At 38.4% G+C, this 27299-nt stretch overlaps 1 protein-coding gene across 1 annotated transcript in view; it reads left to right on the plus strand.

The window, feature by feature from the left end:
* GGT5 (gamma-glutamyltransferase 5) overlaps positions 1-22462 on the plus strand; it is a 43995-nt gene extending 21533 nt beyond the window's left edge. Inside the window, exons 3-12 of the mRNA XM_072123651.1 lie at positions 1526-1621; positions 5344-5533; positions 6506-6663; positions 6747-6893; positions 15470-15609; positions 16899-17089; positions 19159-19253; positions 20942-21054; positions 21461-21571; positions 21930-22462. Coding sequence (XP_071979752.1) covers positions 1526-1621; positions 5344-5533; positions 6506-6663; positions 6747-6893; positions 15470-15609; positions 16899-17089; positions 19159-19253; positions 20942-21054; positions 21461-21571; positions 21930-22076 — 1388 coding nt within the window. The 3' untranslated portion in view covers positions 22077-22462. The remainder of the gene's footprint in view (positions 1-1525; positions 1622-5343; positions 5534-6505; positions 6664-6746; positions 6894-15469; positions 15610-16898; positions 17090-19158; positions 19254-20941; positions 21055-21460; positions 21572-21929) is intronic.
* The last annotated feature ends 4837 nt before the right edge of the window (positions 22463-27299 follow it).

Genomic DNA, 27299 nt, shown 5'->3' on the forward strand with positions numbered 1-27299 from the left:
TCAAGTGCAAATTTCTGTACTGAAGGGTGCTCAGTTGGACCGTGCGCCAGATATAACAAGCAACGTCTGACAGAAATGTATGGCATGCCCCATGTTAAATTTGCACCAAAAAAAAAGAAAAGCAGAAATCCTGAATTTGGTGCCCTCTGCACACTACACAGTCCATACAGTGGCATAACAACAGCCAGGGACCAGAACCAAAGCGCCATCATCCCAGGCCATCTTTCTCTGCTGATGCCTACAGCACTGCAGTAATAGAGGCCCCGCTACCTGCAGTTTAACGGCCCCCTGCTGCGCTGAACCCAAGTCTGCCCACCTTTACTGGCCGGCAACTTGCCTACCCGCCCGCACGCCTGGTGACGCACCCAAACGATTGCCGGCACCGCTGCCCCCCTCCTCGCCATCGGGACTGGCCGGACTACATCCGCAACCATCCGCCCTCCAACCCGCTGGGTCACAGGTGTCTGACGCCACGGACTTCTGTATGCCCGCCGTCATCACAGCTGCGGCCGCCCAAACTCCTGATTGACTGCACAGCCTTCTGCCTGCCGGCGCCACCCCCTGCCTAGACAATAAAAATAATAAAATAATAAAAAAAATGTGAAGGATTAAATAATAAAAATGTGTATATATGTACATATATGTACAACAGGGACATATGCTGTATGAATGTATGTGGTGTGTATGTACATGCTTTATATGTGTGTTTTTGGTGTATATACATTATTATATGTGTATACGCTTTATGTATGTGTATATAGTGTGTTTATACTGTATGTATGTGTATATGGTGTGTTTATACTGTATGTATATGTATATATGGTGAGTGTATACTGTATGTATAAGTATATACTATTTGTATGTATATAATGCGTATGTTCTATACAGTATGTGTATAAATGTATGGATGTGTACATACTGTATAATGTATGAGTTAGTATAAATGTATGTATTCGTGCATAAATGTATGTATGAGCACATGTGTGCATCTAATGTATATGTGTGTGAGTACCGTATATATACGTGAGTATGAATGAAGAACTTTATTTTTCTGTATATAATATAAATGTGTGTATAATTATGTTTGCATGTATATGAGTTAGTGAACGTATGTGATTGTATAATCGTGTCTGTTCAAATCTGTATTTTTTTTTAAGGGGAAGGGGGGCCCATTGTAGAAATTCGCTATGGAGCCCAAGCTCTCCTAGTTACGCTCCCTGCATCCATAGAAAATGTACGAAAATCACCAACAGCACACGAGTGTGAGAAACGTTCAACTGAAAGAGCCCTGCCATTTTCCTTACATTGACACATGAATGGGAAATGTATGGGTAGACTGTCTGGTCACTTAGCGAGCTTTACTTTTAGAAGGGCTTGTCATGTTTACACACATATACAACTACAATCTTGGTTATAAAGAATTCTATTTTTACCATGTTACCACTTCAATATATAATGAGTTATTTGATATGAAACATTGATGTGTACTACAAAATGAGTGATAACATTTACCTGTTCTTTTCAGGAGAAATTGAGGTCATCAATGCTAGAGAGACTGTTCCCAGAGACTTTCCTCCAAATTTATTGGATCAGTGTGCAGATAAACAACTATTTAAAACCGGTAGGTAGACTTTATAATTGTCAGGAGTTGGGGGTGGGGGTGAGCTCTGATATGATAATGAAAAAAGGGAACTTTTTGTCAATTAAATCAAAGGGAATCAGGTCAGCTTCTCATAGTATTTTGTGCCAATACTGGGCCAAGCACTACGTTACAGTCATGGGACATGTAGCTGCACATACCTGGAAATGCTTTCCTTGCACAAAGCCAGCATTTTCTGCCATTTGCAGTTACATGCCCTAACTTAATGCAGTATCATACTTCAGCATCCATTTATTACTAAAGCGGTTTTAAACTTCTTTCTGGTTCTCTGATGGCTTTATATGCTGAAGGATGAGGCATATTGGAAGGGGGTTGTAGCACATTCAGCTAGGGGCCCCCACTATAAGAACAGTTAACCCTGACTGTAGGGTGAAGTATAGGACATTTTTCAGCAGGCATCTATGTTTTCAAGAGATTGGTCAGGCTCTTACCGGTGCACTACTCCTATAAAAAAAAAAGTTTTTTGTGGTTAGCATTGATTTATAGCTCCCTCAAAGTAACTTGTGATTATAAACTAATTCTGCACTTACATATTATATACATTAAAACAAGGTAAAATATAGTTTTATATTTGTTATTGTATTGATTGAAAGTTACTTTTAAGTATTTTCTCTGTCTCCTTATTTAGTTTGTTTGGATAACTTTATGAAATTAAAAAATCGTGCAAAACCATAAAGGGCCACATTTATTACAGCTTGTATGCCTAACAACAGGCACACAAGCCGTGATTGAGTTGCAATTCCTGGCTCAGAGACAGGAATTGCAACTTCTCAGTCCTCTATGCCCATTGGGCAGGGAGGGGGTGGTGCTGGCCTGTGCAGTGGGGTGCCACAGGGCGTTGCTTTCCTGCACACTACACACTGCCTATAGCCTGCCTGTAGTTCAGGCCCAGACTATGGTGCAATTCTACACTAAGTGAGAACTGGAGAAGTTCCCCGGCTGTGCTGCGCTGCCACCCGTGGTGATTTATCAGGAAACCGAAGCCTCCTCATAGATCCTGTGTGTGCTGGCGGTGGGAGAACCATTATAGGTTGGTGCACTTAGTGCAAGCCTATGATTATTGTTTCCCAATGTGTCATTGAAATGGTTGTCCAGTTTTCGCTCTTCCTGAATGCAAGAAGGGTCTTGTGTTATTAGACATATCATGCAGGCCCACATTTTTCAAAGTCTGCAGGGTGCACCAGATTCATGAATTGTGGAGCACATTATTCATGAATCTGGTGTCCCCAGCACGTCTCAGACAGAGTGCACCAACTTTTTTTTTGGTGCACCGTCAACCACAATTCTGGCCGACATTGCATGATAAATGTGTTGCACGGTCTGCATCGGAATGCCCCCTTTGTGTTGCGTGGGGTATAATAAATACATGTGCAAGCAGTTTGCACTAAAAATAATGTGCAAAGTCAGACAAAAAACTGGCACACGGCTTTAATAAATGTGGGCCATAGTGTTCTACTGAGGGTGTGTTTACATGTTGCAGTTAAAACTGCATCAAAATCAATTTTTTGGTTTTATATGTAGTTTCCCAATTTAACAGGTAAAAGACAACAGGTGGATCACAATTTCTGAATATTTTTCCCCCCAAAATCAAATTTATCTGTTCATTTCATGACTTTCACCTGATGAATTAAGGAACTGCACCTAAAACCACATCAAAACTGATAACAATAAAGTTGAGATGCAGTTTGAGGGTGGATTCCCATATGGCGTTTTTTAAATGCACCCAAAACACAAGTGGTAGGGGGTTTAGCCAAAAAGCATGTTCGTTTCATTTCATGGGAAACACATAGGCGTTTTAGCCAAAATCCCTCCCACTTGTGTTTTGGATGCATTTCAAAATGCAACAAAAATGCCATGTGGGAAGCAGCCCAGATTTGCGTAATTAAGCAGCGGTTAACATTTGCATGTACAAAACGCAACTGTTAACAAATGAGTTAACAAACACAAACACAATGTTAACACATTAACGGTTTGGTTTTGTAAATGCAAATGTTAACGGCTGTTTAATTAGGCAAATCTCTCTTCAACTGTTGCAATGCGTTTTGAAATGCATGGCTTAATCTCCACGTGTGATTGCACCCTTAGCTGCAACATGTGAACTCACCCTCACACGTTCAATTATTCAGATGCAGTTTTCAGTGTCCAAACCAGGAGTGTAGTGAAAAAAAGAGGAGGAGTAGAAACTCTCAATGATATGTTCTTAACCATTGTGATCCACACCTGCTAATGCTTTTGAAAAATGCATCTGAAAAACTCAATGTGGGAACGCAGGCTCCAGAGAGCTCCAGACATTAGCTGCAAACTGTCTCAAATTGTTTCAAAGAATGGGTTGACAGTTTTGTTCAGAGTTATAGAATATACATATGGTCTCTGGGCAAGGGGTTTGCCCATGAAAGAATCAAATCTGAATCCCCTGGTGATGTTTAAACAATAAAGATCATTTTTACCCCCTTATTTTGCAATTTTATTGCTGTTTTGGCTCCTATAACTCAGTGATGGTAATTGTAAATTCCAGAATGTGGGCAGGGACTATCTAAGCAGACATTTCTTGATTCCTCTGTGCTATGAGATGTTGTGTGTTGACAATGTGCTTAAATTATCAGGGTACAGGGTTATGTACACTTTCATTTTCTGAACATTCTACAGTACTAGTATCTGACACATAGCAAAAGAGAGATGAGACAGATGAGAGATGATGAGATCCATTAGATGCATATAACATACAATGACACACTGTCAGCTCTGCTACATCTGAGCTATAGCACACACAGAGTGCCTTCCATGCCCCCTCTGGATAAAGACCTTATTTTGCCTATAGCTTGTAGAGTAAGTCTCTGCATGTTGCTGCTTGCAGACAGGAAGTGTCTGTGTGTGAGCATGTCTTATAATGGGAGGCACAGACAGAGCATATAGGAGATGCTATTCACGAGAAGAATATGCCATGCTGGACCATAATCAGAAAATATATGGTTGGATCCTGGGGAAAATTGTATACACCACGACTGATAGAAATAGGAATGATGAATAGGAATTATATCTGTGAAATGCTGTATTGTTTATAACATTGAATTAAAAAATGTGTTATTTTGTTATCATGTACACAGTCAAATATAAACCTATCTTACCGGATCTTAGTCCGTGCTATGGATCCCTCCTGGATTAGAGATCACAAGCTCCAAACAACACACTTTTTCGATCCAGCGACAGGACAGACTCACCAATATTTTCAGAGACAATTATGGTCCATTATAAAAGCATGAAGCATTGTCTTTGAAAATATCTGTGAGTCTGTCCTGTCGCTGGATCGAAAAAGTGTGTTTTTTGGAGTTATTTTGTTATCCTTAATTAAGAATCTGGTCTTCGTTGGAATACCCCTTTAAGTACAGGCGTACAAGCCTAAAGAATCTATCCTGTACATAACCTGGGGACTGCCTTTACAATAAATTGGCAATTGGCAAAAGCTAATTTAATCCTTTTTCTCACTCCACAACTAGGTTATAGACCTCCATGTGCTGGCTCCATAAAATAAGAACATGTACGGACCCATAGTACAGCTGTATACGCATTAAGCTTTATTAGTCATATATAACAATTCATGCTCAAAAATGTGAAAAGAAATTAACTAAAAATTATTTTAAAAGATCAATAAACCAGCTTCTTCTGATCTTTTGTAACCTTTTAAGGGGTCCAATGGATTGGGGTTCCTGGAGAGCTTAAAGGATATGAGGCAGCACATAAGAAGTATGGACGACTGCCCTGGAAAGCCCTTTTTCAGCCTACAATCAAATTGTTGAAGGATGGACTTAAAGTCTCGAATGTTCTGTTCAAATTCATCAATGTAACGGCACATTATATAAAAACGAGTTCGTTGTGGTAAGTGGCAGAAGAACAATTCTTTGTGGGTTGGATGCTATGATGCTGTCAGTTTCAATCACTTCTTAAAAATAAGAAGTATATACCGTATATTATATATATTATGTATAAGAAGTAAAATAAGAAGTACATATATTATATATATTATGTATATATATTAAAATATTTTACTGCCATTTAAATCACATAGCTTCCCATCTCACTGAGGTTAATATCTGTATGACACTTCAGCTTATCTTTCACATATTTTTTTTCACAGATGTAAAAAAATGAAATCCTTCATGCTGTGGTCATAACTTTTTTCTGAGAGCTGCCAATGCAATGATGCAAGAGGTACTCTCCACAGCTTCAGTTCATGCTAAGGGGAACTGCTATATTTGATTTATGAATTATTAAAAAAAATAGTTCTCTTGAAATTTCTAAATAGAGGTACCAAACCTGGTCACATGCTGCCTATAGCCAAATTTTCATACCATATGTTTTGACCAAAGAGGCAAACAGTGTTTACTATCAGCCCTGGAGATCAGTGTAACCACACCTTTATGTGTTTTGTTAGGAGCAGAAGTACTGTTTACAATTGGTTTATATTCCAGGATTGTAGCTGGACTTGGAGCACTGGGCAGTATACTCAAACTGCTGTGGTCTTACTGCATTACACCACTATATAACCAGAAGTCTGATACTGCAGTTGCTCAGAGTAGAGGGTAAGGACTGTGCTTTCAGAGTGGCCACAGTGCTCCAAATGCAGCTACAATGTTGGAATGTAAATCCATTTTTCACAGTACTGCTGATATCTTGCCTTCATGGGAATACCCCTTTAAGGTTAAGCTTTCTGTATTGGAACATAATACATATTGATCGATTGAGTTTTGGTCATTGAATTTATACTTTAAATACAGTATTACAAAAGTTCATGTGTTTAATTAATGTCAATTATTGTTTATTGATGGTAAGTGTCTATCTACCTGTCAGTCAGCTGCTTTGTAAAGACAAAGGAGTATTAAACACCGGAGACCTTGTAAACTTCACCCAACTGGCACACACATTCCAGACTCTGGCAGATGAAGGCGCTGACAGCTTTTACAGTGGTTCCTTAGCATCAAAAATGGTTGAAGATCTCAAATATCAAGGTGAAATTATTTCTATGTATTTCTTTTCCCTTTTGTTGCTTTTATTAATAAATAAAACTAATGGTTCTTTATTCTGCTATTAGGAGGCAGCCTCACACTAGATGACCTCAAAAACTACAAGGTGCAAATGGTCAAACCATTAAAAGTGTCTTTGGGAGACTACAATTTGTATACACCTCCTCCACCAGCTGGGGGGGCTGTTCTTAGCTTCATTCTTAATATCCTGAAAGGTAAGGTCAAAGAATTGTAAATTTATTGGGATCGTATACTAACATGCTATTAAAAGAAATATATATAGACATTTTTAAATTCTATATGATATTTATAATTATTACAGTTATTTTAATTTTATGTCTTTTTTTTACGAGTATAGTGCTGGCAGGGCATGGGCCAAATAATAATTGATAATTAATTTACCACATGAACTTTTTAAATACTGTATGTAAAGTATGAATCCAATGAAATCCAGAGAAACAGAGAGACAAGAGAGCGCTGGCCTTCTGTAGTATGAACAATAGTGGATGGTTAAAAAGTCAAAAGGTGGTCACATTCTGAGGCTACATTCACACGAACGTATGGGGGGGGGGCGTATATACGGCCGACGTATATACGGCCAACGTCTATACGGTGTATATCCCCCATACACTTCAATGGCCTCGCAGCACAGTACCGTTCCATAGCCCGTAGAAAGATAGGACATGTCTGATGTATGCCCACCATACTGTAGTACAATATACTGTATATTGTGAATGTGGCCTGTATAGGTCTTTTAAACGGCAGTCAGCAACCTCCAAAAACCAATCAGTGTTTCCCGTTCCAGGGGACAGGATCACTGAATGCAAATGGCAGGAACCCAATGTGATTTTGTGAATTAGGAGGAATTCCGGCCCCAATGTTTAGGTTTTAAATATTTAGGAGTGAAGACAAATAAGGATATTAGAAAATTGTATGGTATGAATTATTCATCCTTGAAAAAAAATGGGTAAAGATGCAGCTAGATGGCATGATCTCCCTTTGTCTATGTTTTGGAGAAAAAACTTAATTAAAATGGTGCTCTTTCAAAGAATGTTACATTTTATGCAAATTTAACATTCTTGGGAACACACCATTTTACGTAAGCCCCTACTGCTAAAACACAATGGGGCAGATTTACTTACCGGCCCATTCGCGATCCAGCGGCTCGTTCTTTGAGGTGGATTCGGGTCTTCCGGCGATTCACTAAGGTAGTTCCTCCGCTGTCCACCAGATGTCGCTGCTGCGCTGAAGCTCCCCGAGGCCCGCTGGAATGCCCTGAAATTCACCGGCCTATACCTGGTAAGTGCACATTCGCAACACATTTTTTTTAAAAAATGCGGTGGGTTTTCGTTCGGCCATGCCCCCCGATTTCCGTCACGTGCATGCTGGCGCCGATGCTCCAAAATCCGATTGCGTGCCCCAAAATCCTGGGGCAATACAGGGAAAATCAGCACAAATCGGAAATATTCGGGTAACACGTCGGGAAAACGCGAATCGGGCCCTTATTAAATGACCCCCAATGTTGTTAGAAAGATTAATTCAATAAATTTTTCAAGATTACCATAATTACATTTTTGTGGAAAAATAAGAAAACTAGGGTGTCTCTTAAAGTTATACAAAAGTCTTAGTATGCCGGAGGTAATTCCTCTCCACATGTGAGACAATATAATGGGTAAATAAGCTGAGTTCAACCTCATTATTTTTGCTAACTTGGAAACATTAGGAAAGCCTTAGATATTGCTAAGAGATAAAAGAGCGAGGAGGATTGCCTGAAAAGGACATAGATTGGCATTACATATGTCTGAGTTTCTAAGATTTCAGGAGCTCTTGTTGTAAGAAATAAATGGAAAGATCAGAAAGAATGGTTGAAATTGTGGTAGGAAAAAGGTTTAGAAAAAAAAACGTAGGTCATTGATTCTGAACAAAAAATTAAAAGCCTATGAGCAAAAAGGGTAGAATTTGATTTGAGAGAAGCATAATTTCTACACTACTTACAAGTAATACATGAAATTAGGAGAACCAAATATCTTGAGAAAATAACCCAAAATAATGTGTTAAAATAATAACAGCCTTAGACGGGAGCCTATCAATAGCAAGTATCCAAAAGAATTTGGAAGATTGAGGAGAAAATATATTCTGTACTAGAATAGCAAGTAGACGGATAAGAGATATACCAAATGGAATTTCTAAGGAGTAAGTTGAGGATAGATCATTGACGAGGTTGTCCACTTTCAGAAAATAGAACTAGAACCCTGATTGTTGTCCTTCTGGAGAAAGCTTCTATGTTTACTTGGCAGGTTACTATCACATGGCTCTGATTACTCTCTGATATAACGGCTTGTGCACTTCCATCACAAGACATGGACAGATTTCTGTCCACTGGAAGTAACCATAAAAGATTTTACAGAATGACCACAAGCAGAGATCTAGAAAACTGTGAGGAATTGATACTGAAATTGTATAACGTTTCCTTATACTGACATCATCAATTATTTGTTGAAAGTAGGCAACCCCATTTAGATAGTTGGAATACTTCACAAAAAAATCTGAAAGATTGTGAGAAATTCAATGGAGAATATTAACCAGGTCATACTGAATTATATATTCAAATATAATATTTTCAAATATTATAAGGAATGCCCGAAATGTGTTAGACCAAAGGCAAATCCGCTACATTGTTTATGCCTTTCCATTAGCAGGTTTGGAAAATGGGGGAACAACTTTTTAATATGTGCAACAGTTCAACTGGATCTATGGAGATGTATTTTCCATTTTTACAAACCTACTATTATTAAACATAAAGAAGACGTAAATGGGAGCAAGTCTCGAGTTTTTCCTGCTCCCGCGCTAATCACAGAAGCAGGGTCAGTTCTCCGGCTGTCAGAAATAGACGAACACCCTAAGGTGAAAGCAGGAGCGGAATATTACCATTAAATAACAGAGCCTGGTGGTCACCTGATCTTCGGGTCTGCAGGGGTCAATGAGAGCTGCTGGATCTTATCAGACCCAGTGCAGCTCTGCCCCAGACATCAACCCCCACAAAGGGTCATTCACCCCTATAACTGGGGTTCTTATAGATGTTACAGGTGAAAACTTGAAAGTGAACAAAAACATTTTTTTAATGATCTCCTCAAGGTTGTATAAAATAAAAACACACAAACAGAAATGAATAATAAATATTTACAAATAAGCATTAATATTTACCAGTAAAAGAGAATAAAAATACCTTTTTACCCTTAATTTATAATGGTAGTAAATGGGATTATATTTGGTGACCAGTTGTTAACAGACTTTTCGCTTCTGAAGTCAAGTCATACGTTATGGATTGGTAAAGAGGTAGGCAGCAGATTACAGGGTGCTAAAGGGAAAGGGAGGGACGAAATTGGGGTTTAGTTATTTAAATGACAAATGTAAGGAAATAATTAATATTTATACACGTTTTATATGTAATGCTATTTATGAGGTAAAAGACGCCCTTCAAGAGAAGTTGTGTTTTTGATGTAAAAATTGAAAACCAAATAAAATATAAAATAATAATTAAAAAAAAAAAACGGGAGAATTAGGTTTGCTATTTTCTCTGTTCACGTTCAACATTCTGAACCACACTCTTGGGCTTCATGCACATGACTGTATAAGGTAGCGCCAGCTTGTCACAATAGAGGTGCATTGTTTCCCCATGCCTATTTCTATTCAAATTCTACCCTTTTTGCTCATAGGCTTTTAATTTTTTGTTCAGAATCAATGACATACGTTTTTTTTTCTAAACCTTTTTCCCCAGACCTATTTCTGCCTAAATTTGGGACATGGCTACTCCCTATGGAGAGGTAGTGCTCACCCCCCACCTTGCTGAAAACAGACCTCAAACCTGGCTTGGTTTGCTGCCTGTTTTTGCACACATTCTTTTGCATGAGCCCTTATGATGTTTGTTTTTTTTAAGTAAAAAGTGGATCCATTTTCTTATGAGGGTTCTGATTCACTCCTGTGTTATAATTTTCATTAGAAAATTCCCCCTCTGCCCCATCCAGAAATAACATATCATTTTTTTTTTTAGTAAGTTGATTCTCCATACAATATCTCACAACCATGCTGACATCGGGTCTGAAGAGACACTATTTTTAGGTTTCAGGACCTGCACCCCTGCTGCTGCCCCCAATTTTACTGCAGTTGGTGCTACATGCAGGGGCGGACTGGCCATTGTACCCACCGGGAATTTTCCCGGTGGGCCGGTTGGTCCTGGGCCGGTCCGGAGCTGTTCCGGGGCCGGTCCTCACTCCCTCCCTACAGATTTGAACATAATCTATTGTACCTGCATCGTACGATCGTACGATGCAGGTACTATTGATTATTACACAGACGCAGCGCAGCACCGCTGCTTCTGCGTCTGTGTGTTACTGTATGTAGCTACACAGGTCGCGCAACTGACGTCATTGCGCGACCTGTGTAGCGTGGAGGAGCGCTGACACGTACCGTGTCAGCCGTCAGCTCTCCCGGCCACCTGCAGCTCCGCGGCTTGCTGGTTATAAGAGGCGCAGGATAGTGACGTCACTATCCTGCGCCTCTACACCAAGCCACCGAAGACCGGGGACAGGAAGAAACCTCCTCCGAAGAACAAGAGGTGAGTATTATGATTTTTTTTTTTTTTTAATTATAGGCTGGAGGCATTCATTGTATAAATGGGGAAGTGATTATATAAACAAGACAAGCTGGGGACATTATTTCTATATCTGGGCAGGCTAGGGGCATTCACTTCATGGCTGTGGGCATTCATTTTATTGCTAGGGCGGGCTGGGGCTATTAATTGTATATCTAGGGCGGGCTGGGGCTATTAATTGTATATCTGGGGCGGGCTGGGGCTATTAATTGTATATCTGGGGCAGGCTGGGGCTATTAATTGTATATCTAGGGCGGGCTGGGGCTATTAATTGTATGTCCGGGCGGGCTGGGGCTATTAATTGCATGTCCAGGGCGGGCTTGGGCTATTAATTGCATGTCCGGGGCGGAATGGGGCTATTAATTGCATGTCTGAGGTGGGCTGGGGCTATTAATTGCATGTCCGAGGTGGGCAGGGGCCATTACCATTACAGTATCTTACATTATGGGCCACTATTTGTGTGGTACTAATATTTCAGGGGGCTCTATTACGGTATTTGGGGCACAGTATTGGTGGTAGCAGAAGAAGGGACAGTTAAGGGACAATAGGATCGTGCAGAACATAAGACGTCTGTATGGTAAACTCTGCAGGAATGCTGTGTACCTGGAGGAAGAGATAAGGTGATGGTGGAACTAATGGAGAAGATGAGGAACGGGAACAATCCGAGGAGACGTCACCTGATGTCACTGGATGCAATAGGTGAGGATCTCATGTGTTTTCTGTAGCTGTATATGATACATACTGATTTTTTTCATTTTCGCTTCTGTGTATATATGTAGTATTATAGTAGTTATATTCCTGTACATAGGGGGCAGTATTATAGTAGTTATATTCTTGTACATAGGGGGCAGTATTATAGTAGTTATATTCTTGTACGTAGGGGGCAGTATTATAGTAGTTATATTCTTGTACATAGGGGGCAGTATTATAGTAGTTATATTCTTGTACATAGGGGGCAGTATTATAGTAGTTATATTCTTGTACATAGGGGGCAGTATTATAGTAGTTATATTCTTGTACATAGGGGGCAGTATTATAGTAGTTATATTCTTGTACATAGGGGGCAGTATTATAGTAGTTATATTCTTGTACATAGGGGGCAGTATTATAGTAGTTATATTCTTGTACATAGGGGGCAGTATTATAGTAGTTATATTCTTGTACATAGGGGGCAGTATTATAGTAGTTATATTCTTGTACATAGGGGGCAGTATTATAGTAGTTATAGTCTTGTACATAGGAGGCAGTATTATAGTAGTTATATTCTTGTACATAGGGGGCAGTATTATAGTAGTTATAGTCTTGTACATAGGGGGCAGTATTATAGTAGTTATATTCCTGTACATAGGGGGCAGTATTATAGCAGTTATAGTCTTGTACATAGGGGGCAGTATTATAGTAGTTATATTCTTGTACATAGGGGGCAGTATTATAGCAGTTATTGTCTTGTACATAGGGGGCAGTATTATAGTAGTTATAGTCTTGTACATAGGGGGCAGTATTACAGTAGTTATATTCTTGTACATAGGGGGCAAGTATTATAGTAGTTATATTCTTGTACATAGGGGGCAGTATTATAGTAGTTATATTCCTGTACATAGGGGGGTCGTATGATAGTAGTTATATTCCTGAGCATAGGTGGCAGTATTATAGTAGTTATATTCTTGTACATAGGGGGTAGTATTATAGTAGTTATATTCTTGTACATAGGGGGCAGTATTATAGTAGTTATATTCTTGTACATAGGGGGCAGTATTATAGTAGTTATATTCTTGTACATAGGGGGCAGTATTATAGTAGTTATATTCTTGTACATAGGGGGCAGTATTATAGTAGTTATATTCTTGTACATAGGGGGCAGTATGATAGTAGTTATATTCCTGTACATAGGGGGCAGCATTATAGTAGTTATATTCTTGTACATAGGGGGCAGTATTATAGTAGTTATATTCTTGTACATAGGGGGCAGTATTATAGTAGTTATATTCCTGTACATAGGGGGCAGTATGATAGTAGTTATATTCCTGTACATAGGGGGCAGTATTATAGTAGTTATAGTCTTGTACATAGGGGGCAGTATTATAGTAGTTATATTCTTGTACATAGGGGGCAGTATTATAGTAGTTATATTCTTGTACATAGGGGGCAGTATTATAGTAGTTATATTCTTGTACATAGGGGGCAGTATTATAGTAGTTATATTCTTGTACATAGGGGGCAGTATTATAGTAGTTATATTCTTGTACATAGGGGGCAGTATTATAGTAGTTATATTCTTGTACATAGGGGGCAGTATTATAGTAGTTATATTCTTGTACATAGGGGGCAGTATTATAGTAGTTATATTCTTGTACATAGGGGGCAGTATTATAGTAGTTATATTCTTGTACATAGGGGGCAGTATTATAGTAGTTATATTCTTGTACATAGGGGGCAGTATTATAGTAGTTATAGTCTTGTACATAGGAGGCAGTATTATAGTAGTTATATTCTTGTACATAGGGGGCAGTATTATAGTAGTTATAGTCTTGTACATAGGGGGCAGTATTATAGTAGTTATATTCCTGTACATAGGGGGCAATATTATAGCAGTTATAGTCTTGTACATAGGGGGCAGTATTATAGTAGTTATATTCTTGTACATAGGGGGCAGTATTATAGCAGTTATAGTCTTGTACATAGGGGGCAGTATTATAGTAGTTATAGTCTTGTACATAGGGGGCAGTATTACAGTAGTTATATTCTTGTACATAGGGGGCAAGTATTATAGTAGTTATATTCTTGTACATAGGGGGCAGTATTATAGTAGTTATATTCCTGTACATAGGGGGGTAGTATGATAGTAGTTATATTCCTGAGCATAGGTGGCAGTATTATAGTAGTTATATTCTTGTACATAGGGGGTAGTATTATAGTAGTTATATTCTTGTACATAGGGGGCAGTATTATAGTAGTTATATTCTTGTACATAGGGGGCAGTATTATAGTAGTTATATTCTTGTACATAGGGGGCAGTATTATAGTAGTTATATTCTTGTACATAGGGGGCAGTATGATAGTAGTTATATTCTTGTACATAGGGGGCAGTATGATAGTAGTTATATTCCTGTACATAGGGGGCAGCATTATAGTAGTTATAGTCTTGTACATAGGGGGCAGTATTATAGTAGTTATATTCTTGTACATAGGGGGCAGTATTATAGTAGTTATATTCCTGTACATAGGGGGCAGTATGATAGTAGTTATATTCCTGTACATAGGGGGCAGTATTATAGTAGTTATAGTCTTGTACATAGGGGGCAGTATTATAGTAGTTATATTCTTGTACATAGGGGGCAGTATTATAGCAGTTATAGTCTTGTACATAGGGGGCAGTATTATAATAGTTATATTCTTGTACATAGGGGGCAGTATTATAGCAGTTATATTCTTGTACATAGGGGGCAATATTATAGTAGTTATATTCCTGTACATAGGGGGCAGTATTATAGTAGTTATATTCCTGTACACAGGGGGCAGTATTATAGTAGTTATATTCTTGTACATAGGGGGCAGTATTATAGTAGTTATATTCTGGTACATAGGAGGTAGTATTATAGTATCTATATTCCTGTAGGGGGCAGGTTATAGAAGTTAGCTTGTATATGGGAGAAAGTATTTTAGTAGTTTTATTTTGTATATAGAAGGCAGGATTAAATGAGTTATTCTATATGTACCAACAATTTGTCGATTATAACTCCACCCACATTGTCCGGCCACACCCATTTGTCTTGACTCCGCCCATAAAATGGGGCCGCTTTTACAGTTTTTTCCAGGGCCATTTTAAATTCCCAGTCCGCCCCTGGCTACATGAGTAAAGAGGCTCAATTCTCCTAATAGATTGTGCACACCATGGGCACATGGACAACAACAGGAACAGTTGAGTTCAATGGAATCTTAATTGATACATCTGCTTTCTATCTTTTTCTGTTTGAAATTGAAGAAGAAAATGGAGAGCAGAAGAAAGAAGCAGAAAAATCATTCTTGTGTAGCACTCTGAAGAATGGCTGCACAATAATCAGGGAGCATTGGATTTCTTTCTTGAGTAGGCAAAATGTCATTCTGAAAACTGAAAACTAAACATTTAACTTCTGCTTTTAGGATATCATTTTGATAAGAGTTCTATGCAGAATGTGTCTGACCAGATAAAGACCTACCATCGCATTGCAGAAGCCTTTAAATTTGCAAATGGGCACAGAGATAAACTAACAGACCCTATGGCAGCTGCCAATATTGAGAAGGTATGTATATCCATATGCCCCAATTACCAAACAAGCTGTCAGATTCTGATGTATTTTTATAATGGAACACTAGTGGCTGCTGTTTCTCTGTCTTTTTGTGCAGCACTTCTACTCCTCACCACTGGAGGCTGCTGTAATTGCCCATGAATTTGCCCATCCTAAGCTGGTGGATCGAATGCATTATGGCGGTCATCCTGTTTGGGCCTATAAGAAAACCCCGAGGCAATTGTAACATTACTTGAGCATTGACTTGTTCCAGTCTCCTGCAGTTACCCAGACTGTTCCTACCTACATGTATCATCCTTGCTGTGATCTACTCTACTACCTGCACTACTGTTACAACGCCTCAGTCCATCCTTGTGTCTGGCTCTCTCCATCCGTCTACTGGATTCCAGACGGTTTTACCAGAATTGTAACAGGATAGTCAAGCAATGTTAGGATTGCCTCATGGTTTTCTTATAGGCCCAAACAGAAAACAAGATGCCCCCCATAATGCATTCGGTCTCCTATCTTAAGTAAGGGCAAATTCAAGGGCAATTACAGCAGCCTCCAGTGGTGAGGAGCAGAAGTGCATCACAAGAAAACAGATAAACAGCAGCCACTAGTGGTCTATAATAAAAGTACATCAGATTGTGACACAAGCTTTATTCCATGCTCGACGTTTCAGCTCTTACAATGACCCTTTCTATTTGTTTATTCATTTGTATTTTTTCGTACAAAAATGCTACTATAGAATTTGTATAATGACTTTTATTAGAAACAATAATTGTCTATAAAACCAGTTTATGTATTAAATGGTTTGGCGAGTTTTATCCATGGGTTATTTCTTCTATTGCTGCCATACCTAATAACAAGATATATAAAGTTATGGTGCTACATGCTAGTCTAAGCCTATTCAACATTTGTAATTAAAGGGGTTTGAGGTTTTGGTTAATGCGACCCCACCAATCACCCCTCAGGAAATCTGTGGTTTGAATAAATATTTTTCTAGGTACTTTAAATCACAGAGTTCGATTTTTTTCTGGTTTTCTGATGTTGAAGTAAAATAACTTTAATCTTTTGAAGCTATGGAGACTGTTTGAACTTTTATATAAGTTTGTGTAACAAAAAAAAGATGTGGATCATAAAAGAAGGGAACATATAAAGGCCAGATTGTACTCTGTGTATGTGTGATCATGTTTCCTACTAACAAAGTAACATTGTTAAGTATTTGTAGTTATTTAGCTCACTAACTTTTTTCTATGTATTTACTGACTCTCTATTATTCATTGTTCTTCTGTTATCTTCAGTTCACAGACTTCTTTTTCTCTAAGAGTTATGCAGAGAAAATAAGGAACAAGACTGATGAATTTGGTGATCACGACTTTCGATTTTATAATTTGTCTGAAGTTAGAAACTCAGAGACTTTTGGTACAACTCACCTTTCTGTCATCAGCAAAGATGGAAGCTCTGTGTCTGTCACTAGCTCCATCAATCATGTGTAAGAGATGGGAAAGCTTGTTGTGGGGCTGGGGCTTTGGTGATACTTTTGATAATACAATTGCAAAAGTTCAATAAGTTACAATATACTGCAATAGATTGCAAGTGATCAAATCCCCAAAGGCAATTTTTAAAATTTTTTATTTGACATGGGCATTTTTGGACTTTATTTTTTACTTTAAGAGTTGTCTTTCCCGATAGGTTTATTTACATCAAAATAACATAATAATAAAAATATATAAACTCTTTCCTTTGGGGGGCCAAAAACTGCTATTTCACCACTTTTTTTTATTAAATTGTTTCCAGAATTCACCATACAGCATAAAAAAACTTTAGCACTGCACTTTTTTGCCACAAAAATAATTTTTTTCACTTTGCAAACAAATCTTTGGTGTGCTGGGATCTTTTACACTATAGACAGGAACACAAAGTGCAAGAAATAAGAAGTACAATACGCCTTTGGGGGAGGGGGGCAGAGTTCATTGGGGGAAGGGGACAAGAGGTGGATAATTAAGTTGATTTGGCTGCTCCTTTAGTCCATAATGGTACTATTTTGGGGTACATCCAACTTTTTGATAGCTTTTTATTATACTCTTTTGGAAGGTAGGACGCATTAAAATTGCATTTTTTAAATTGTTCTTTATTTTTATTTTTTATGCCCTTTCAGGATGAATATAATAACATAATAATAATTATCTATTAATATCCATATGGGTTTATTTGTAAAAATGTATTCTGATTTTAATACACTATATAGTTAATTATGGGAACTTGCAATTATTATTACGGTAATCATTATTATTTTTAAACTTTTTTTCCTGTCCCACTAAGGGACATATATTTGGGATACCTATCAGTATTATTCTGACAGTTTAGCTAATAGACACAGTCTTAGACCTGGTCTAAAAGGCCACCATACATAGCAAACATAGAGATCTTGTTTAGACCTCTGGAGGGCATGGCACCATGATTGCATTGCTGGGGGAGTAAAAAAGGGAATCCTTAGCATCATACTCAGTGGTGGCAAACCTATGGCACGGGTCTCTGGGCTCTCTGTGGGCACTCAAGCTACCACCCTAGCACAGAGTTTACCAGACAGGACTCAAAGAATCTAATTGCAGTCCCAGGCAAGTCAAGATTTACTAATCTCAGTGCTTTTTTAACCGTTTAATTGCCAAGGCCATATCTCATATGTCCCCACAGGGTGGCACCTCAGTGGCCAAGCCTGTATGAGATACATCCTGGATTATAGGAGCCATAACTTTGGATCCCTGGTACTTAGAATTTCCTGGCTGCTTGGGGCTGAAGGAAAAGTGTGAAGGTGTGGAGAGGCCCGGATTATATTTGAAGGTCTTGCTGTTGGCCCCATGACTATGCCTGTACAGTGGGACCCTGGAGAGAAGCAACAGTGATAGTCTGAATTTGCCCTCCTGCTTTCGGTTGTATCGGTGTCCTTAGGAGGCTGGTATGATTGAAACTTGTGGGAAAACAGTTCAACCAAAAAATAAATTACAGCTTATATTGGCACTTTGTGATAAATTAGTGGATTTTGTTTGTAGTCTGGACACACAGTCTCTAAAAGGTTCGCTATCATTGATCTATCTCTTTATCTGCTGTGATCGTCCTTGATCGCAGTAGTTAAGGGGTTAATTGGCCAGGCCAGAGATCTCCATGCTGGGCAGATGCAGCAAGGACCAGGCTGTGTGTAACAGCTGTTCTCCTTCTGTAGATCAGGAGCAGCAGGCTAATTAAGACGAGGTTTCTCATTCTTAGCCGGCAACCAGATAAGCAGAGGATTGATATAATTATGCTATTTAAAATATCAATACCAGAAGTTGAACTATAGATTTTTTTCTAAAAATGGCCGGACTATTAAAATATAAAATTACATTTTATCCCTAATGTATTAACTAGGATGAAAGAAGGAAATTGCCAAATCTCAGTTTTTTAGCAGTTATGCTAAATTACTTTTTCCATTACTTCCAACATTTCATCAGTAAATAATTCTTTCCTCTTATGATGTTTATGCATTAAATTATGACTCACATTTCTTCTTTTTCTTAATACTAGATTTGGCTCCATGATTTATTCACCAAGCACAGGGATAATCCTTAACAATCAACTTGCAGATTTCTGTAATATTCCCCATATTCCCTTGAAGACAGGTAAGAATTCAATTTGCATTATAGCTTTAATATTACTTTAGGGACACAATCAACAGTTTATCATGCTTTTTTGATGGTAGATTTCTTTAAGGCTTTCAGTAGAAGTTTATCTATAGACCTTTATCATGTCCTCAGGATTTGGGTTTATGGCATTGTCACCAAGACTATTGTGTAATACAGCTCCACCTCCTTCAATCCAAAAATGGTACTTAAAGGGCAGCTACCACCACAATTCTACCTATAAAGGTAGATCGAGTGGTAGGTGGATGTAAGGGACGTGAGGATAGCTCTTTTTAGAGCTAATCCTCACGTCCCTGCTAACTTTTGGTACACTTTATGGAACTAATATGCAAATTTAGTTATGCGGCTACTGGGGCGTGGAGTAGCCGAGCACAAGGCTACACAGCGCGGCTACTCCACGCCACAGTAGCCACATTACTCCTCCTACCCTGTTGCATGCGGCGCGCAGCTCCTCGTAGCTGCGCGCCCTCGTCCAACAAGCCGGCTACTGCGCATGCAGTAATTGAAGTCAGTGGAAGCATGCAGTGATTTCATGTGATCAGTAGATGGAAGGGGCTGGCCTAGTAGGACACACCCCCTCTGATGACCAATTGGATAATATAAAGCTGATTCATAGGGATATAAGGGACACCATTTTTAGCTAAAAGAAGGATGTCAGTTAGTTAATACGGTTCTATGGAAACCAATAATTAGCTGTATTTAGCTGTATTTGGAAAATGTGCTGAGCTAAAGGTTCCCTTTAACATATACCCAATTTCGTATTTACACAAATGATATTTTACAAAATCATTACAAAGATTCCAGACAAGATCATCTTCATAAAGCAAGTGAGATAATGAAACAGCTACTGGAGGCACCAGATTTTCCTTCAAAGCTCTTACAGAGAAGGAGTAATGTGTTATGGCAGCCATAACATGCCATGTTCTATCAGTCTGATGATTCTGAAAATACTCGTTTGTGTCACGGCTACACTATTCTTCAAGCAACACAGATTTTTGCTCTAAAAGGGGTGTTCAGTGCACAGTTGGACCGTGCGACACATTTAACATACAGGGGCACATTTACTTACCCGGTCCAGTCGCGATCCAGCGGCGCGTTCTCTGCTCTGCATTCGGGTTCCGGCCGGGATTTATGAATGTAGTTCTTCCGCCGTCCACCAGGTGGCGCTGCTGCACTGAAAGTCATCTCATCGCACCGGAATGCACCACCTCGGACCAGGTGAAGGTAAGCGCTCCCCAAGCGACACTTTTTCGGTTTTTAAATGCGGCGGTTTTTCCGAATACGTCGGGTTTTCGTTCGGCCACGCCCCCGATTTCCGTCGCGCGCATGCCGGCGCCGATGCGCCACAATCTGATCGCGTGCGCCACAATCCCGGGGCAATTCAGGTACAATCGGCGCAAATCGGAAATATTCGGGTAACACGTCGGGAAAACGCGAATCGGGCCTTTAGTAAATGACCCCCACAATGTCTGACAGAAGTGTGTTGCATGCCGAATGCTAAAGGTGCACCAAATGTAGTTTGTGCACTTGGTGCAGTGCAGGGAACTCCAGATTCATTGAGAATGGGCACAGGCAAACTGCAAATAGTTTTTAGAAAATGTACCACACTGTGATTTTGTTGTGTATAAGAGTTTAACTAGAATTTTTCATCTTGCATTGCATTTTAGGGATGTGGCCACCTTCTTCCATGACCCCAACCATTCTTCTGTCCAAAGATGAGAGGTCTCAACTAGTAATTGGTGGTTCAGGTGGTTTAAGGATTATAAGTGCGACAGCACAGGTAAGTAAGGAAGCAATTATTGAAAATGGAAATCACAGACATACCACCGCATCAGGATGTCAAGACAGAGGTCATTAAGAGACACCATAGACAAAATAAATAGCTTAAAGCTGCCTGAACTTTTATATAACACATACCCAAATAAATACATTACTATAATGCAATTTGAAGCACCCGTAGGAATGGTAGTTCCTAAAATCAGCCAGGGGGAAAGGGTCCACTTTATAACATTAAATTAGATTTTCACTCAAACAGAATGATCAGTAAATATACGAAAAGTCCCTGTATAGTTTCTGTACATAATTCAATATGGTGTGCATCTTTTCCTGGGAAAACGGATTGACTAACACTATACAACCTAATGAATTAAAAGTTATTTTGCTACTTATTTCTACCATACTTTTAGGCCATTATGAACAAGTTGTGGTTTGGCCATGGCATTGAAGAAGCAATATCAGCTCCTGTGTTCCATGTGAAACTGGATAATTCACTAGACTTCGAGAATTCATTTAGCCCGGTAAGGAAAAAGCATCATACTGTATGAAATCTATGTCTTTTTTTTTTTTTATAGCTGAAGTCAGTACATAAAGAATTTAAGACAATGTGACAACTTTAAAGTAATATTTCTGAAAGCTCCTTATGGTGTCCTAATAACTGAACTCTAATGGGGCCATAATAAAAAAAAAACATAAAAAGATGAATTACAAATATTGATCTGTAAAGCGTTGCAGAATATGACGGTGCCATGTAAATAACGATTTATATTTTATTAATATTATATGTTTGCATAGGATGTGATTAAAATAACTGAACTCCAAAATGGGAAAAGATGATGTGCCATTTTAGTCACATTGCTTGTTTTTTTTCTGTTACAGAATATACAGAACGGTCTTCAGGATAAAAGACATACAGTTTCTAAAGCCTTATTTTCATTGAATGTGGTCCAAGGAATTTACAAAGAAAACAACTGTTTATTTCCCTACTCTGACACTAGGAAGTTAGGAAAAGCTGCCGGTTATTAATGCAATAAATTACCAAATCTTAGCAGCAGAATATATGAGAACACATGCACATTACATGCAGCACGAATGGTGGACTTTTCCAACATAATATGTCTTAATATTATTGTTATTTTCCAATAATACAGTATTGTTAGTGCCATGGTATCTCAAAAATTTTAAGAAATACCCAATCATTAGAAAAACCAGTGGCATGTTATAAAAGGTAAGTCAACAACAGTGGCGTAACTAGGAGTGGCAGGGCCCCATAGCAGGCTTCGGCTTGGGGCCCCCCTTCCCACTTAAAAATTATACATATTTGTATGCTCACACATGCAAGGTACAATCACACATTTATACACTTATGCACACTCATATAGAGCATATACACTTACATACAGTGATAAATACACACAGATGCAGCATATATACATCACATATATATATACACATATTATGATGTATACATATTTATATTATATACATATTATGATGAACAATGTGCAGCATTATATGGATATAATGATGCACATTCTCCACTCTTTAGAGTGTCAGGTCAGATGACAGGGCCCCCTCACACTTTGGGCCCCATAGCAGTTGCTATGGCTGCTACCACTGTAGTTACGCCCAATAGAGGTTAACTGTCTTGGTCCAATTCCCCATATTGATGAAGAAGCAGGATCGAACATAAGCCTGTGAATTTCATTTATTTTGTATCGAACTGACAATATAGAGCTAAACTCTGTACTTCTCTATCTCCAGAAGTCCCACAAAAGCAAATCAAGCAGCAGGTAGTAGTTAGACATGCAAAAAGACAGTTACCCTCTGATGCATTTGCAGTCCATAAAGGGATAATTACAAATGATCAGAATGCCCTTTATATAAAGTATTAATTTAGCTAAAATCTAGTGCCTATATTGATGTATGGAACATTCTCCAGAACATTGTTTACAATATCGTTTGAATATCCAATATTCTGCTATCTTTTTTTATGCAGATTTATCCAATATTCTGTAATATTTCTTGTTCAGACATATCCAATATTACGCAATTTTCACCCAATATTATGTAATATTTTTGTTAACTTGCTTTTGTTGTATTGAATAATGAACACTGCAGGGAAGACTAGACTTGAACATAATTTTAAAGGCAATATCATAGCTCAGAAGCATTGGCAAGACCAATGAATACAGATACAAAATAATTAAAACATGTACCTACTATACTATACTCTGTATACTCAGTATAGAAATATCTATTATATAGCTCCTATTGTAATCTATAACATCCATATGGTTCCTATGATAAAGCCTGTGCTTATTCATTATATGAAAGCCATGTGATATGGACAATAGATTATCATCTTTGTATTATTGCAGCATATAAATGTACTCTATGGAGCTATTCTTACACTCAGGTTTCTTCATGGTTGTATTATTAAACACATGTCTTAATATTTACTATGCAGCATGCCCCATTAGAATGAACACACAGGTTTGTATTCTGCCCATATAACATTCTTATTGCAGTATTTTTTGCTGTACCTAATCAGTATGTTCTGCAATATCTAAACTGAGAATACAACATGAAATTAAAGAACTATTTACTGATACAAATCAGATGTAAAATTGTCATAACTACAATGCGTCCTGCAGAATTGAATGAGACCCAATAAGCTGTTGGTTGGAGCGCAAGCCACCTCTCAAATATTTTACTGAAGATGGAGAGCATCAACCACCTATTACTCTACTTAGTGGTGCTAATCCCGTAACCTTCTCAAGAGTCAGCTGTTAAGTTATACTTTTTCCTCTGATAATAAAAATGTATGTACTGGAATAGAGGCCATTGACTTACAACCTACTTATCTATTTGATGCTTAAATTTAAATAAGTCCCCACCCCCATCTTATGTAAAAGTTCCAGTTTTTAAAATTGCTCTTATATTCAAGTACATAATTTTCACCCTTGAATTATAGGTCAACATCGTAGACACTTCAAAAGCAGTAGTTACATAGGCAAATATGCTCTTGGATACCCATGAAATGCCTGATAACAGATTTTAATGCTTTATGAATGGATTTTCTTGCAAATATTTGATTCAAGGGGTTGGGGGGCACTCAATCATCAGAAATAAGGCAAATGGCTCTGTCACCATACAAAACAAGGATATGGATATAGTCCTCCTGATCAGCTTTATAGAAGTTTTATGGGAGATGGTATAAGATCATTTTTTTGTATTGCAGTAACAGGTTTTCAGTTTTTTCGTAGTGCTCTAGGCAGCCGACTGATACATTGTAGCTAACTACTGTACTACATTTTCTTACAGCCGCTGATACGTTTAGCTTACAGATCATGGCCTATGCTGGAAACAATTGTGACAACAGGACTAGGCATATTGGGTTTGCAGCTTTTGAATACAATACTGCTTTCTTTCACTGACAGCAAACAGCTGTTTTTTTCTAACATAAAGTGAAATATGAAGTATATTGGTAAGTTCTAGAATGATTTGAGTAGGGTGCTCCCACTCTATGCATCTGAACTACAGTCTCTGACGTGTGATTAGAAATACAACCTCCCAAATTAAATTCCTTGGAAAGAAGGGAAAAACCAGTGGCACATGTAGTTCAAATGGCAATTTTAGTTTTAAACATTCAATGTCTCTTGTCCCACCCCTAACTTCACCACCCAGTGTCCCAACAAAGTTTAATACCCCCTTCCTGTATGTCACAAATCTATAATCCTATTGTGCCCCATTGTGGCTTCTAAAACTTATATAGTGCCCCTTTCCTTGATTGTGGAGACCAAGCACATAACCCCCATACCTATATTGCTCTAAAAAACTAATACTTACTTTTCCTGGTTATCCTGCAGCTTCCCTCTTCTCTGATACTGTAGTGCGGCTTTGAAGCCATCAGGGATGATCACGTCATCACATTGTACCTGCCAGACTCAGAGCCGCATACAGCAGAATGGTGGAGTAGTGAGCTGACAGCTCCCAGCTTTACCATTACATTTGGAAGTGACAGTGGGATTTACTTGTAAATGTTCATATATTTGGAAGGTATAGAAATCCTGCTGTATTAGACTGCGTTCACAAATGGCGTTTACATTGAGTTTTTAAATGCAATACAACAGAATAGAGGAGATTTGCCTAATTAAAATGCTGTCAACATTTGTGTTTACAAAATTTGAAGTTAATGTGATCTTAACACATGCATTTATACCTTGTTACCATTCCTTTAACATTGGGGCACATTTACTAAGGCCCTTGCACCAATTTTCTGTGTCATCATGCAACAAAAATTAGGGGGTATTCTGATGCGGAGTTGGACCCTGCGCCAGATTTGACTTGCAAAGTCCGACAGAAATTTGTTGCACTGCCCATGTTAAAGGTGCACCAAAAAAAGTGGAGCACTCTGTCGGAGCAATGCAGGGGGAGCCAGATTCATGAATAACATTCACCAGAAATCCTGACTCTGTCGCACCCTGCACACTACACAGGAAAACTGCATTTAGTTCAGTTTGCACTGTTGTTAGTAAATGTGCCCCAATGTGTTTACAAAACACAAATGTTGACATGACATTAAAGTTTGCATTAACATCACGTTAACTCAGCAACTTATTTAGGCAATTCTCCTCAGCTCACCTTTGTATTGCATTTCAAACTCCATGTGTGAACGCAGCCTTTATACAAACACTGGAGACACCTAGTGGCTGATTTATCACTAAACATGCATTGGCAGTTTTTTATGTGATACCTAGCATAGAATCTGTGGAAAATGTATCAAAAGTCACATTCTTGAAGAATGTGGTGCAGAATATAAACTAAGACAACATTGAAGACTTCCTTAGTCATTGGAGACTGAGCGTTTTTCACATGCATGTTATAGGATTATGGTAATGGTGCCCTCCGAACCTTCTGAATCTTTTGAGACCAAACATGACCCACTTACTATACTCCTAATGAGAGGTCTTTGTAACTCCTCATTTGAGGCCTCCAGAATAGATTTAGAACCAAGAAACGTGTTTTCCTGTTCCCAGACGTGTGTACCTGGTATCTGGCTGTCCTCAGGATAAGGCTGGAGGAGGTCAGGCATAGTTTTGATATGTGTAATGCACTGCTGTACAAGAAAAGACCTGACATATGCCCCTACCCTTGCCGTATGTTTCTATATATTTATCACAGAGATGCATCAAAAATGCACTACACTCTGAGACACATGCAAGTGCAATGCATTTTACAATGATCCATTTCCATAGAAAACATAGACCACATTTATCGATATTTTTTATATGTGTGTTCAAAACGCACTTTGGGAGGGGGGAATGAAGGGGGCATTGAAGAGAAAACAGTGCCCTAATGAGTGGTTTTTTTTAAAATTAATTTAATAAAGACATGAGCTATGTTCTGTGGTTCTGTTGGAGACTGTCATTAGGTTTAATGGTGATGACAGGTTCCCTTTATGTATTGCCCCTGTGCATAACAATTGACAATCCGGGTAGGAGGAAAGATATGTCTAGAAAGCTTATAAAGCACCCTACAGAACACTGGTAGAGTCTCAAATTGTCTGCTTGAAAAAATTCGACACCATTATGTGATGCTCACTCATAATATGAATGTATGCTAATTGCAAAAAGTACATTTGATATTTCTGATATAATATTTCCAGTATTTTATCCTATGATCCTATGAGAAGAATATATTAAAAAAGAATTGTCTATGATGTTTAAAATAGGTTTTGTTAATGGATTTCATATAGAATGATATTTTGCACTGTGTTGTATGAATTGTCATGAAAAGATGTCACGGTAATAAATATTTTTTTTAGAACAACATATGATGTATGGTAATTTCTGTATATATATATATATATATATATATATATATATATATATATGATTAAATGTCTTACAGAGGAGAATGTAATTCTTGTGGGTATATTGGATACAAATTAATGCATTCATATAAACTGCAGACATTAGTTAAAGGGAACTTGTCATCAAAAACCTAATAAACCGCTCTCAGTATGTCATTAAGCAGCTGAACATCTTCTAGATCATGTTCATGGCTCAGCGTGGTGGCATCGTCCAGGAAATCAACTTTGAAGTGATATGTAATTTGGTTGTATAAAGTACAGGAGGCAGAGAATTTAACACTGAAGTCAAGCTCTCCTCACTTCAGAATGCCCTCTACACTGTAATTGATGGTCCTGCATCCAGACACATCACTAACCAGATATCCTTCATT

This window comes from Engystomops pustulosus, chromosome 1 (genome assembly GCF_040894005.1).
Source record: "Engystomops pustulosus chromosome 1, aEngPut4.maternal, whole genome shotgun sequence".
NCBI classification, from domain to species: Eukaryota; Metazoa; Chordata; class Amphibia; order Anura; family Leptodactylidae; genus Engystomops; species Engystomops pustulosus.